At 35.1% G+C, this 12,460-nt stretch overlaps 1 protein-coding gene across 9 annotated transcripts in view; it reads right to left on the bottom strand.

The window, feature by feature from the left end:
* FIRRM (FIGNL1 interacting regulator of recombination and mitosis) overlaps positions 1-12,460 on the bottom strand; it is a 57,742-nt gene that overhangs the window by 15,407 nt on the left and 29,875 nt on the right. For all 9 annotated transcript variants that reach the window (XM_045392523.3, XM_065523287.2, XM_065523380.2 and 6 more), the window contains 7 exons: positions 10,811-10,959; positions 10,167-10,296; positions 8,056-8,242; positions 7,174-7,256; positions 6,766-6,817; positions 5,020-5,109; positions 427-612 (listed from right to left, as the gene is read on the bottom strand). In XM_045392523.3, the coding sequence (XP_045248458.2) occupies positions 427-612; positions 5,020-5,109; positions 6,766-6,817; positions 7,174-7,256; positions 8,056-8,242; positions 10,167-10,296; positions 10,811-10,959 (877 nt within the window). The remainder of the gene's footprint in view (positions 1-426; positions 613-5,019; positions 5,110-6,765; positions 6,818-7,173; positions 7,257-8,055; positions 8,243-10,166; positions 10,297-10,810; positions 10,960-12,460) is intronic.

Below are 12,460 nucleotides of genomic sequence, written 5' to 3'. Positions count from 1 at the left end.
GAGTGTCTTTTTATTATTCCATTATTTTATGAGGGAACATTCTATGTAAAAGGTACATAAAGGTTCAGAGTAAGTTCGCATAAAATGGGGGTTGTATTTTGTCGAATGGAAGAATTACATCTGCCTAATCCAGAGATGCATCAGCAAAAATACACAAGTCAAGTGTTCCATAGTGTGTTTGATCATGTCTCAACATGTCTTAAGCAACATAGGAAACAACGCCCCAATATAATACATCAATTAAAATAACAGTACGTTTCTCACAGATTCTTTTACGATGTAGAAATCTGAAAATCTTACTAGGTTCTAACAGAAACAGAGCACAGAGCCTGTGTGCTTGTTATTAGCAACCTATCCCCATTACCTAAAACAATGCTCAATAAATAGCTGCTGAATGAATAAAATTAATCAAAATTATTATCTTACCAGAGATTCTAGTTCTCCCAAAGTATGACTGCTGCTCAGCCATTTCCTGCATTCTGCTGTGCCTACCATGGAGACCTCATGGACAGTTTGTTTCCTAAGCTCAGCAGGTAACGCCTGGAAGGAAATATGCTGCCACAGAGGCAGATTTTCTGCTTCTTTTGGGGAAAATTTATGGATAAACTCCAGCTGAAATAAATTGTTAAAGAAAGAAGAGTAATATGAGACAAGTCAGAGGAATGGATACACAAAAGCTAAGTATTTGTTTCCACATTTAATATTTCAAGAAAGCTTTTTAATAGTACCGTAATATCTATGTTCCAGACCAAGGTAACATAAATGAACATACCTTATTATTATTGTTGTTGACACTGCACTGGTTTCCAAAACAAAAACACAGCTTAAGTGGAGCACGATATAAATGCACTAAGCCATTAAATAATGTATTTCATTATTAGTTATGTCAGATATCTTATCATGCTCCTACTTACCAATAAGTCTTATTTTTCTGTATACTCCTCACCTTGTAGTTAAGTCAAAAGTAACATTCCAAATATACAAACTGGATTTAGTCAACCTTCATAGCTTACTATTATCTCACTTGATTCATAGCAGAGAACTTAAAGAAGCAAAGATTCAGCTTTAAACTGAGTTAGCTGGTTCTGCCCTACTTTAGACAACATACTAAATCAGTTTCACAAAGGTAAGCCACAAATCAAAAAGAATGTGGTTGGCAAATCCATTCCACCACTGAAATAACAATTCAAAGTGCTTACTAGGTTAACAGAAAAGTACTGTTTTGTTAAAATGCAGATGTTACAGACTAGATAAAAATGGAAAACAAGAGTTCTAAGAAACAGTTTAAATGCTGAATCAGTTTTTGGTGGAAAAATGGTAAAACCAATAGTGCATTTAATGATTAAAATAAGTATAATCCAACTAGGAAGTATATTAGTGTATTTTCTAAGAAGTAGAATAATTCAATTTAAAATATTCAAAATCTACTTGATGAAAACTTTTCCTACACCAAAAACTAAAAACTCACCAAAAAAAATTAAATCTGACAGAGAAACTTTTCCGTCATATACTATATTTGTATTTCAATTTTACTTCTTTTGTGGAAAATATTTACCTGTCAATACAAGCTAGAAATTATGTGGCTATCTGCTGTGACAGAGGCTACAGCCAGAAAAACAGATCCCTTGATGAGCGAGTGTCTATTATAAAAAGCAGCTTTATTCATAAAAGCAAACTACATCAGGAAAGCCAAGAGAACTGTGCCAACTGGCAAACATCAGTTCAAGTATCACCTTTCTTTATAATAAAGTCCAGTAAGTGAGTGAACTACTTCCCTTTCCAAAATAGAAACTAAAAATATAATGTCCTGGACAACATAAAAGGGTAGGTATTGCCAAAATTTGTTACAGAAAGAGTTCAAGATTCTATTCTGAGGTTGAAAACCCTGGTTTCAACACAATTCTAAAGACTTAAAACTGCTATGACAAAATAGTTCATAAAAGACTAAAGTATAAGGGAATAATACACAGAGAATTATGATTTCCCTTCTTAAAACTGGAAAGAAAAAATACACTTGTGGGTTTAAAATGTAAATGCAGTAATTTTTACTTTACATTAAAAAGATAGTACAAACTATCAGTGTGCTTAGATAAGGCATATTAAATACTTTTCCCTCAAGTAGGTAACCTTCTTGTATTTTTGCTTTTCTTGATAAAATGGAATACTATTAATAGTTACATACTAAAAGAAATAATGTGATATTCAATAATTACCCCTCATATTAAAACAGTAAATGCATTCTAACATCTATTTCTATTGGCATCTTCTTCCAAATGAGCATCATAGACACTTTTGTTTTTTAAAGTATATTATCACCATACTGGGATTAACTATTTTCATTTATGTTAAGGCTACATCACTAGTAAAAAAAATTGGGGTTATTTTACTACTTAAAAAGACAACATCTTGTATGCAAATAGCTGAATAATTATTTCAAGTTTCATTGCTTGCTTCTCCTTTTTTCTCTAATATGCTTTCTTGCCTTTGCTTCTCTAGTCCCACCACCTTCCACATTCATCCTGTAACACATACCTCAAATGCCATCAACTCCAACTCCTATGTCTACCTGTTCCCATGCTGCACCTCTTCAGAAATGACTGTCTCAGCTACGAATACCCAACAACATTTGATTTGTGCCTCAGTTTTGGCATTCATCACAAACCACTCTTTAATATGAGTATCTTTATAAATTTATAGTTTATACTAGATTTTATGTTCCTTGAGGTATCATGAGATAATGCAGTGGTTTCCAAGCTGTAAAGAGAGTCCTGCTATGTTGTCCAGGCTGGACTTGAACTTTGGGCTAAATAAAACGATCCTCCGATCCTCCTGCCTCAGCATCCCAGATCAGCTGTTAGGTGTGAATTTGTGGCAGTTATTTAATTTCTTCGAGCTACTGTTTCTTCATCTGTCAAATGGACACAATATTATCTATCCCACAAGGCTGCTGTAAGGATTAAATGAATTAAGTGCCTGGACTGGTACAGTCTCAAAAATATTATTTCCCGTCCTCCTTCCTTTAAGAGAAAGGATAATATCTTAAGGGGTTAAAAAAAAAAAAAAAAGGCCAAACAGGAGAGGAGACCTAACATTTGTTAAATGGTCTTTTCATGCCATATGTATATTCTCTATCTTATCAAGTTTCTTAACTGCCATATGAGTATTAGTATCTATCTCAATTTTATAATTAACTCTCCTAAAGACTCTCAGAATAGGTATTCAGATTCAGGTTTCTTAAGTTTTATCACAATAACTTGTACATAAAGAAAATCTGCATTCGATAACCGAAGATACAAATTAAAAGTAACCGTTCATTTACCTATAATTTATATATCTGATAGCCTCATTTGGAAAAATTTAGAAAATTGAGAGTAAGAGATCTCCAGGCATAGACTATAATTTATCTAATTTAGAACACTGCTTCTAGACCTCATAGCTAATTCATTCTGAGTTATATTATTTTAAAAGTTAAAATTTTCACAACCACTTTGGGAAAATAATTTTATTCCTGTTGTATAAATAAGAAAATTGAGGTTAAAAGGAAAGTGACGGCTGAGCTCAATGGCTCACACCTCTAATCCCAGCACTTTAGGATGCCAAGGCAGGAGGATCGTTTGAGTTCAAGTTTGAGACCAGCCTGGGCAACATAACCAGACTCTGTGTCTAAAAAAAAAGGAAAGTGATTTTCTTAAAGTATTATGACATGTGACCCTTTCCCTCCCAGTCCCACTTCTTCTAAGAGATCTGGAGTAGAAAATTCTTTTGGAAGCAAGCAAGCTTCCCATGCTCTTAGAGGGCTAATGGGTGGGGCTACCTTTAAGAAAAAGAAGGCTAAGAGGTAGTTGTAGTACCTCTGGTTCCTGACCAACCACTCTAGGGCAGGAACAGACTTGGACTTGGGGCAAAAACCCTAGTCAGAAATAACTCCTAGCATTTACTGAGCACCCTCTTAAACCTAGCACTATGCTGTTTTCCATGTATTAGTTCCAAGTCTTTACAAACTTTTTAAAAATAGTTATACATATCTTCTGTTTTGCAGACAAGGAAAATGAAGTTCAGAAAGGATGACTTGCCCAAGGTCACGGTATGCCAGGATTCAAAGCAAGGACCACAGGACCTTAAATTCTAATCCCCTTCACTAATGTAGTGGTTCCCAAGCTTAGATCCAAGTCTGACTCACATAGGAACTTAATAATAGTACCAACAAAACCAATTATTGAGCCTTACTTCATACCCATGCCTCCATACCCACCCATCCACAGATTAGAGTCCAGGAACTTGTATTTTTAAAAAAGCTCATAAAAGAGTTCCGACGTGACCAGTCTGAGGGACTGCACTAGGCCATACAGGTTTATGTAAAGACCATTAAGAACAAAAATAATATTCTAGCTCTTCAAAATAAAAGGGGCAGGGGATACAGAACCATTTCATTTCATGTATCTCAAATATACTTGAAAAATAAGGGGAAAGATCTATTTCAGGAAGATGGAATTAGAATAATTATTATAACTTGAAGCAAGGACATCAAAATCTATACCCAGCTGAAAGCAATAAACAAAGCAATCAACATGTCAAAAATTTATACTTAGATCACACCAATATTTAAATTTAAAATAAATGGAGGCAAGGCCAGGCAGAGTGGCTCACACCTGCAATCTCAGCACTTTGGAAGGCAGAGATGGATCACTTAAGCCCAGGAGTTTGAGACCAGCCTAGGTAACATAGTGAGACCCAGTCTCTACAAATAATTTTTTAAAAAATTAGCCAGGCGTAGTGGTGTGTGCCTGTAGTTCCAGCTACTCAGGAGGCTGAGGTGGGAGGATTGCTTGAGCCGAAGTTGAAGCTGCAGTGAGCTATGGTTGAGCCACTGTACAACCAGCCTGGGTGACAGAGTGAGACCCTGTCTCAAAAAAATAATAAAATAAAATTTTTAAAACGGAAAAAAAAGGCTATCAAAGGAGTCTGAATCCAACTCTGAGCAGGTTCACAGACAGTGACAAAGATGATATCCTTCCTTGCCTGATGGGGTGGGGCCATGAAGAAAAAGAGACGCTTCAACAGTATTGATAGGTTGATGAGTTGATAACATTCTCCAGGGCATGATTTTATCTGGAAAAAGACATGAGAAAGAGAGAAGAGATTGACTAATTTAGAATCAGAATTTTTATAAGAAAAGAATATGCCAAAATATTAATAGCAGCTCTTTCTAGGGGAAAAGATTGTAGTAATATTGACTTTTAATTTGGGGCTTTTCTTTTTTATCTTCAATGAATCTAAATTTAGAATGAGATTGAAATTTTGACATTATATTTAAAAATAACACTGTAATTTCTATTTCTAATTATCATTTTGATAACTTGGTATGTCAGTCCAAAGACAATTCATGGAACTTTTTAAGATCTAACTACAATAATAGAGAGGTAGATAAAACTCTACAAGACAGAAGCTCATTAAAAGACATTATAGGGGCTGAGTGTGGTGGTTCGCAACTGTAATCCCAGCACTTTGGGAGGCCAAGGTGGGAGGACTGCTTGAGCCCAGGAGTTTGAGACTAGCCTGGACAACACAGCAAGAACCCCATATCCACAGAACGTTTTAAAATTGAGCTGGGTATAGTGGTGCATGCCTGTAGTCCCAGCTACTCAGGAGGGTGAGGGAGGAGGACCATTTGCACCCAGAAGTTTGAGGCTGTAGTGAACTATGATTGCACACCACTGCATTCTAGCCTGGGTGACAGAATGAGACCCTGTCTCTAAGAAAAAAACCACCACTAACAAAAAAATGTTATAAACTCAATTTTATCAATTCCTATCATAATATACTATCATTCCATCCTGGAATCAATTTATATCATAATGAACTAGAAGAAATCCATTCCTACACCATAATGCACTGATAAGCTTTTATTTAAAGGAAACCTGAGACATAAAACACGTAACATAAAAATCACTCTTTATCTGCTTTGTGAAAGATATGTTAAGGATTTAGTAAAGTGGGTAAGTGATAATCCAGACCATCTAGCCATGGAGACATAGATGTCAGCTGTTCATATTACACACCTCACTGTCTGATCTACAAAATCCTTTAAAGGTAAACCAAGAAATGTAAGATACAGTAAGACTATTGGAAAGCAAAAGATGTATGGCCCACATAAGATCTTAAAGGCCAGGGACAAAAATACATAACAAATAGGTCATAATCATCTTATATGGAACACATAAAACACTTCAGAATTTAAAAGCAAAAAATGTTAATGTTAAAAAGATGAAATCATTATTAAATCATTTTCTGTGTACCCATTCATAAAACATGACTTCTTTTGCCAAAAGCATCTATCACTGTCAAATTCAAGTTCCTCTCAAATCATCCTGACTTAAAAAAAAAATACAAGAAAATCAGGGTCAGCTTGTCTAAGGCGTATTAGAGAGACAGAGGACAGAGACCTCTTGGCCATCAATTATAAATCGCTCTTATTTTCTACTTTGTATTCAATTTTAAATGTAATCTCAACCTAGTCTTTCCTTCCCAGAACAATTACTGAAATTACATAAAATCCTGAGAATATGAGAAAACATCCCCAGTTTCACACTAACAGTTTTTCAGTACATCCTCCTTAAAAGCATCAGCATTAATACAGGACAAAGACTGTCAAAACAATCTTGTTACTATGATATTTCTCCCGCTGATATTCACATTCTTAAAGATTATCATATCCCCAAAGGAACTGCATAGAGTGGGTATTTTAGGCCTTGTAATTCTACGCACCAGATGAGCCACTATGGTGACATGGTATGCACAGAGTTCAGCAGTCCCATATCTGCAATATAAAGAGAAGGCAACTGGGTTTATACAATTACTCAGAAACACAAGGAGATGAACTTGCATAAAGCACTAAATATTCTGATGAGGACATTAAAAACTGCCATTACTTCCATGACCAAATAGTATCACAATATACAAAACTCCCTAAACAGTACTCATCTATTGGCTTGAACCAAAGAAAGAAGAGAACTTGTTTCCTAATTTAATGCTGTAATATGAAATCAAAGCATTTTGGGAATTATTATTAAAGGATTATTGAAACATAGTTTTTCTATAAACTTACAATTATAAAATTATTTACTGTCAGTCACTACTAATAACCAATCCAAAGAAAAAGCAAATATGTTGTACCGAGCAAGGAAGCACCATGCATCCATAGCTAACAAAGAGGTGATCATATTAGCACTAAGTACAGCATTCAGCAGAGCAGCATCCTAATCAAAAACAGAAAAATTTATTTAAATACTAAAATTCACAATAATAGTATTATATTTCTCAAAATAAAACAAGAAAGCACTATCAGAATCCAAAGAACAGATCCTCAATGGGAAAGTTCTACTTTCTAGTATCTAAAAGGACACTGCCATTCCCTCACTATTTATTGAGCACCTACTATACATTAAGTACCATGCTGTGCTATGGAGAGTTCAACATGGTTTTAAATGTGGTAACTCAATCACGAGGATCCACAAAGATTCCCTAAGTAGCCTGAAATATTCAAAACAACATAAATAACATATATGCTTATACTCTTCTTTCTGCTTTTATTCACATACAATATTTAATAGGTGCTAGATATTATGTAATATCTGAAATGCTACTGATCCTTAAATTTCAGATATTACAAGTATCAAATTCCTAGAATTTCTTAACCTCTTTTCGAATCAAATTCTATTTTTTGAAAATCTACATTATATCTGAGATCTAAAAGAGCCCTGGTACTACAAGCTATTAATTCTTCTTTTGAAACTTACTTAAGTACCACATATTTTTTCCTCTTCTCACACTGTCTTTGCATACCTCCCCACCCAAAATGTTTTCTCAAATATTTTAGCCAAATATTAGATCTATACAATATAGGAATCTAGGATTACCATTTTCTAGGACACAACTAAGTTTCATTCAAAACGAATACACGTTAAGTATTCCCACACTTTCTTCTGTATATGAATCACAATTTCAGTGAAGAGAAAGCAAAAGTGTAACCTTAGCTTAGCACAGTAATATGCTTACCAGTTCAGCAAACAGTGAGGGATGAAAGGAAGTAATAAATGTACACAGATGAACACAAACATGCTGATACAATGTGACAGCCACCTCAGCTTTCCCCTTACTCTTTAATCCCTGTAAATGAACAGGTAGAGAGAGTTCACCAGAACACTGCTCAAAACTGTAGAAAATGGCTTTGAGTAGAGATATCCTGCAGAGAAATTGAGAACATTGAACCCAACGTTAATAACATTTACTAATTAGCAAGTATAATAATAATATGTAACATGGAAGGTTGTTTAAGCAAAGAAAAATTTCAAGAGGTATACTCAGCAAGTTTCCAACATGTGTGAATATGCACATAAAAGGAAAATACAGTGTCAAAGAAAATTATTAATCAGATATTTATGTTAATAGTTATTGTGTAGACCTCATGTGTGTCAAAAAACATTTTTTAATCAGATATGAATGTTAATATTGTGTAGACAATATATATTGCTACTTTATAACAGTAGATAGATATAAAATATATAAGCCTATATTAGATGCTAAAAATATTTTAATATTTTAATTTTGTTCAGTATTGCTTAATGGTCAGCATTATAAACATTGATTGTAATAGAGTAGCTGCAAGTAGAAGCATGTAAAAATGAGCTCTGATAAATAGAACACTAGACTATACGTATATATATAAGGTATATCCTGGCAAATTTTACCTTTAATCATCTTCCTTGCCAACACCATAGTCCACGCTCTAGTTTCTTTCTTCCCGGACTACTCTGTGCTCTAATTTTTCACCTCTTCCTTTATCCTATTCAGTGTACCATGATGAGGTTAGTCTCCCTAAACCTGGCTCTGAGCTTCTATTCTGCTCAAAAACTGAAGCATAATGTTAGAACTTCTCAACTTTGGAATAAAAGCCTGTCCCATACTGTTGCCATCTTCTACTTTTGCTCCTCATTCTTGTATTCATTTTCAACAAATATTCCTTGTTTCTGTCACACTCCTTATTTATGTCTTCCTTTTACTCGTGCTTTTGTCTTCTTTACATACTTACAATTGGACAGTTTTGTTGTTTTGTTTGGAGCGGGGTCTTGCTCTGTCACCCAGGCTGGAGTGCACTGGCACGACCATGGCTCACTGCAGCTTCAACCTCCTGGGCTCAAGTGATTCTCCTACCTTAGCCTCCTAAGTAACTGGGACCAATGGTATGTGCCAGCTGTCCTGGCTAATTTTTAAATTTTTTCTAAGGATGAGGTCTCACTATGTTGCCCAGGCTGGTCTTCCAACTCCTGGGCTCAAGTGATCTTCCTGCCTTGGCCTCCCAAAATGCTGGGATTACAGGCGTGAGCCACTACACCATGCCCATAACTTGACTATTTTTAATTTGTTGTTTAAATCCTCTAAGTTTCTTCAACCATTTTAATCTTAAAATGACTCCTCCTTTTCTGCTACTTATTTTCTGTTTTCCATATAATATCTAATTTAGCTATTTAAGTTTCAAGTTCCTTGAGGAACTCTGACTTTGTATAACTCAGTACTAAGATAAACAGTTGGTAAATGATGCAAAAAATGTCCACAAAAATTCTCCTTTAAGGAATTTCTTTGACAGTACATAAATGTTATGTACACAGAATGGGATAAAGGAAGAGGTAGAAAATTAGAGCACAGAGTAATCCGGGAAGAAAGAAACTAGAGCATGGACTATGGTGTTGGCAAGGAAGATGATTAAAGGTAAAATTTGCCAGGATATACCATATATATATATATATACACACACACACACACACACACCCATAGTCTAGTGTTCTATTTACCAGAGCTCATTTTTAAATGCTTCTACTTACAGCTACTCTATTATAATCAATGTTTATAATGCTCACCATTAAGCAATACTAAATTAAAACATTAAAATATTTTTAGCATCTAATATAGGTTTATATATTTTATATTTATCTACTGTTATATAGTAGCAATATATATGTGTGTGTAGCACACACATATGAGGTCTACACAATAACTATTAACATAAATATCTGATTAAAAAAAAAACAAAACTTAATTTCAAGACCATTCCAAACAACAGAGCATTCTCAACCATTGGTAATGTGACTGGATAAAAACATGTTTGCTACCTGGTTGTAGTTTCTGAGGCCTGGCTGTCTGTGCACCACAGAGTTTGCACTTCCTTAGGCTGAGATGGCAGCTTATCCATGACAACAACAAGAAGAAGACATTGTGGAAACTGTAGTTCACATGGCAGGTCTTACATGTAATAAAAACACATTAATTCAGCAGAAACCTGATTAATACGTAAAGGAATTTTTTTTTTTTTTTTTTCCAGACAGAGTCTTACTCTGTCACCCAGCCTGGAGTGCAGTGGTGCGATCTCAGCTCACTGCAACCCCCACCTTCTGGGTTCAAGCGATTCTCCTGCCTCAGCCTCCCAAGTAGCTGGGACTATAGGTACACGCCACCACACCCAGCTAATTTTTGTACTTTTAGTAGAAATGGGGTTTCACCATATTGGTCAGGCTGGTCTTGAACTCCTGACCTCAGGTGATCTCCCCGCCTCGGTCTCCCAAAGTGCTGGGATTACAGGCATGATTCACTGTGCCCCGCCAGGTATAATTTTGAAATAAGAAATATGTTTCAAGAAAAGAAACTAAAAGAAACTTAATAAAAATTTCTTAATTGTAAAAAAGAATGGTTAGGGGAAATCACTGTCTCTAACATGTCATAATAGATGATTTACCATTAAATCTGTTTTGAAGCTTACCTAATCTACTATCCAAAACCACCTGCACAAAAGGTTGAAATGTGAGCAGCTGACTGATAAGTGGATCCAGGGTCACTAGGAAAGCACCTGCTATTTCCTCCTGGTGTGCTTTAGAAATCCTGGTAGCATAAAGGCTTGGAGGAAACTTGCTGGAAAGGGAGAGAAAAAAACTTATTAATAGCTATCTTAAAATTTTAGGTACAGTAAGTACTATAAACTGATGTTCTAGTAGTAAAAATATATTAAAAACTAAATTTTTAAAAATAAGTGTGCATTTTATAAAACAAAATCCCAAGTACTGAATTGATACCAGAATTGGATCAAGATCTCTAAACTAAACATAGCTATAATTCTATAAAATGAGAAGCTGATAATCTTAGAGAAATCTTTGTTGCTTTGAGGCACTGATACCATTTTGACAATGATATCCTTAAAAATACTATAAAAATCTATCGTAAATCAGAAGTGAAAATACATATTGAAAAGATTATTTCTGATAAATTCTAGCTTATTTCTATTAAAAGTTGTTTTTAGGTGGAGCGTGTGGTGGCTCACGCCTGTCAAATCCCAGCACTTTGGGAGGCTGAGGCGTGTGGATTGCCTGAGGTCAGGAGTTCAAAACCAGTCTCGCCAACATGGTGAAACCCCGTCTCTACTAAAAAATACAAAAATTAGCTGGGTGTGGTGGTGCATGCCTGTAATCCCAGCTACTCAGGAGGCTGAGGCACGAGAATCGCTTGAAACTGGAAGGCGGAGATTGCCGTGAGCCAAGACCGCGCCACTGCACTCCAGCCTGGGCGGGAGAGTGAACTCTGTCTCAAAAAAAAAAAACCAACCAACCAACTAAACAAACAAACAAAATGCCGGGCATGGTGACTCACACCTGTAATTCCAGCACTTTGGGAGGCCAAGACCGCACTACTGCACTCCAGCCTAGGCAACAAGAGCGAAACTCCGTCTCAAAAAAGAAAAAAAAAAAAAGTTGTTTTTAAATAGGCAGAACGCTGAATTTACTATGAATTAATACTCAGTTTCTCAGAAGCAAGAGCTTTACAAGAAATAAACCATATACTAACACTGAAGAAGAATGGAAAGACTATTTCATGAAAATGTCTCAGTAACTGGGTTTTAAACTAAAGTTCAATCAAAACTTATGTGAACTAAGATATGTATTCTATATTTTTTGCCACATTAATTGTATACTTGACAATACATGAGAAACTCTGTCTAGCAGAGGATAACAGCATTTTAAAGTATGCACTTAAGATAAACACTTGAGGTTTTTGTAGCGTGATGGAAAAAGCACCAATCTGTCAATTAGTTACATGACTTTGGTTCATTCATTTGCCCTTCCTGAGACTCAGTTTTGTCATTTGTGACATTGATTCTGAGTTATTGTGAGGATTAATTATAAGCAAATAAAAGACATATACAAATAAAACATAGTAATGAAATTCCAGACTTGAATTACATCTACTGAGCATCATTGCAAGAATTTATTTTTTCAATCAAATATTTTTAAATTAATTAGATAAATGTTTACTAAGTGCCTATGTATACATGCCATGCACTGTTCCACAAGTGGGTGATACAGTAATAAAGAGAATATACAAAGTCACTGTCTTTATAGAGTTTACAATTCTAATGAAA

Source organism: Macaca fascicularis, chromosome 1 (genome assembly GCF_037993035.2).
Source record: "Macaca fascicularis isolate 582-1 chromosome 1, T2T-MFA8v1.1".
Lineage (NCBI taxonomy): Eukaryota > Metazoa > Chordata > Mammalia > Primates > Cercopithecidae > Macaca > Macaca fascicularis.
The sequence above is the reverse complement of the archived record's forward strand: the minus strand, read 5'-3'. Positions and strand labels throughout refer to the sequence as shown.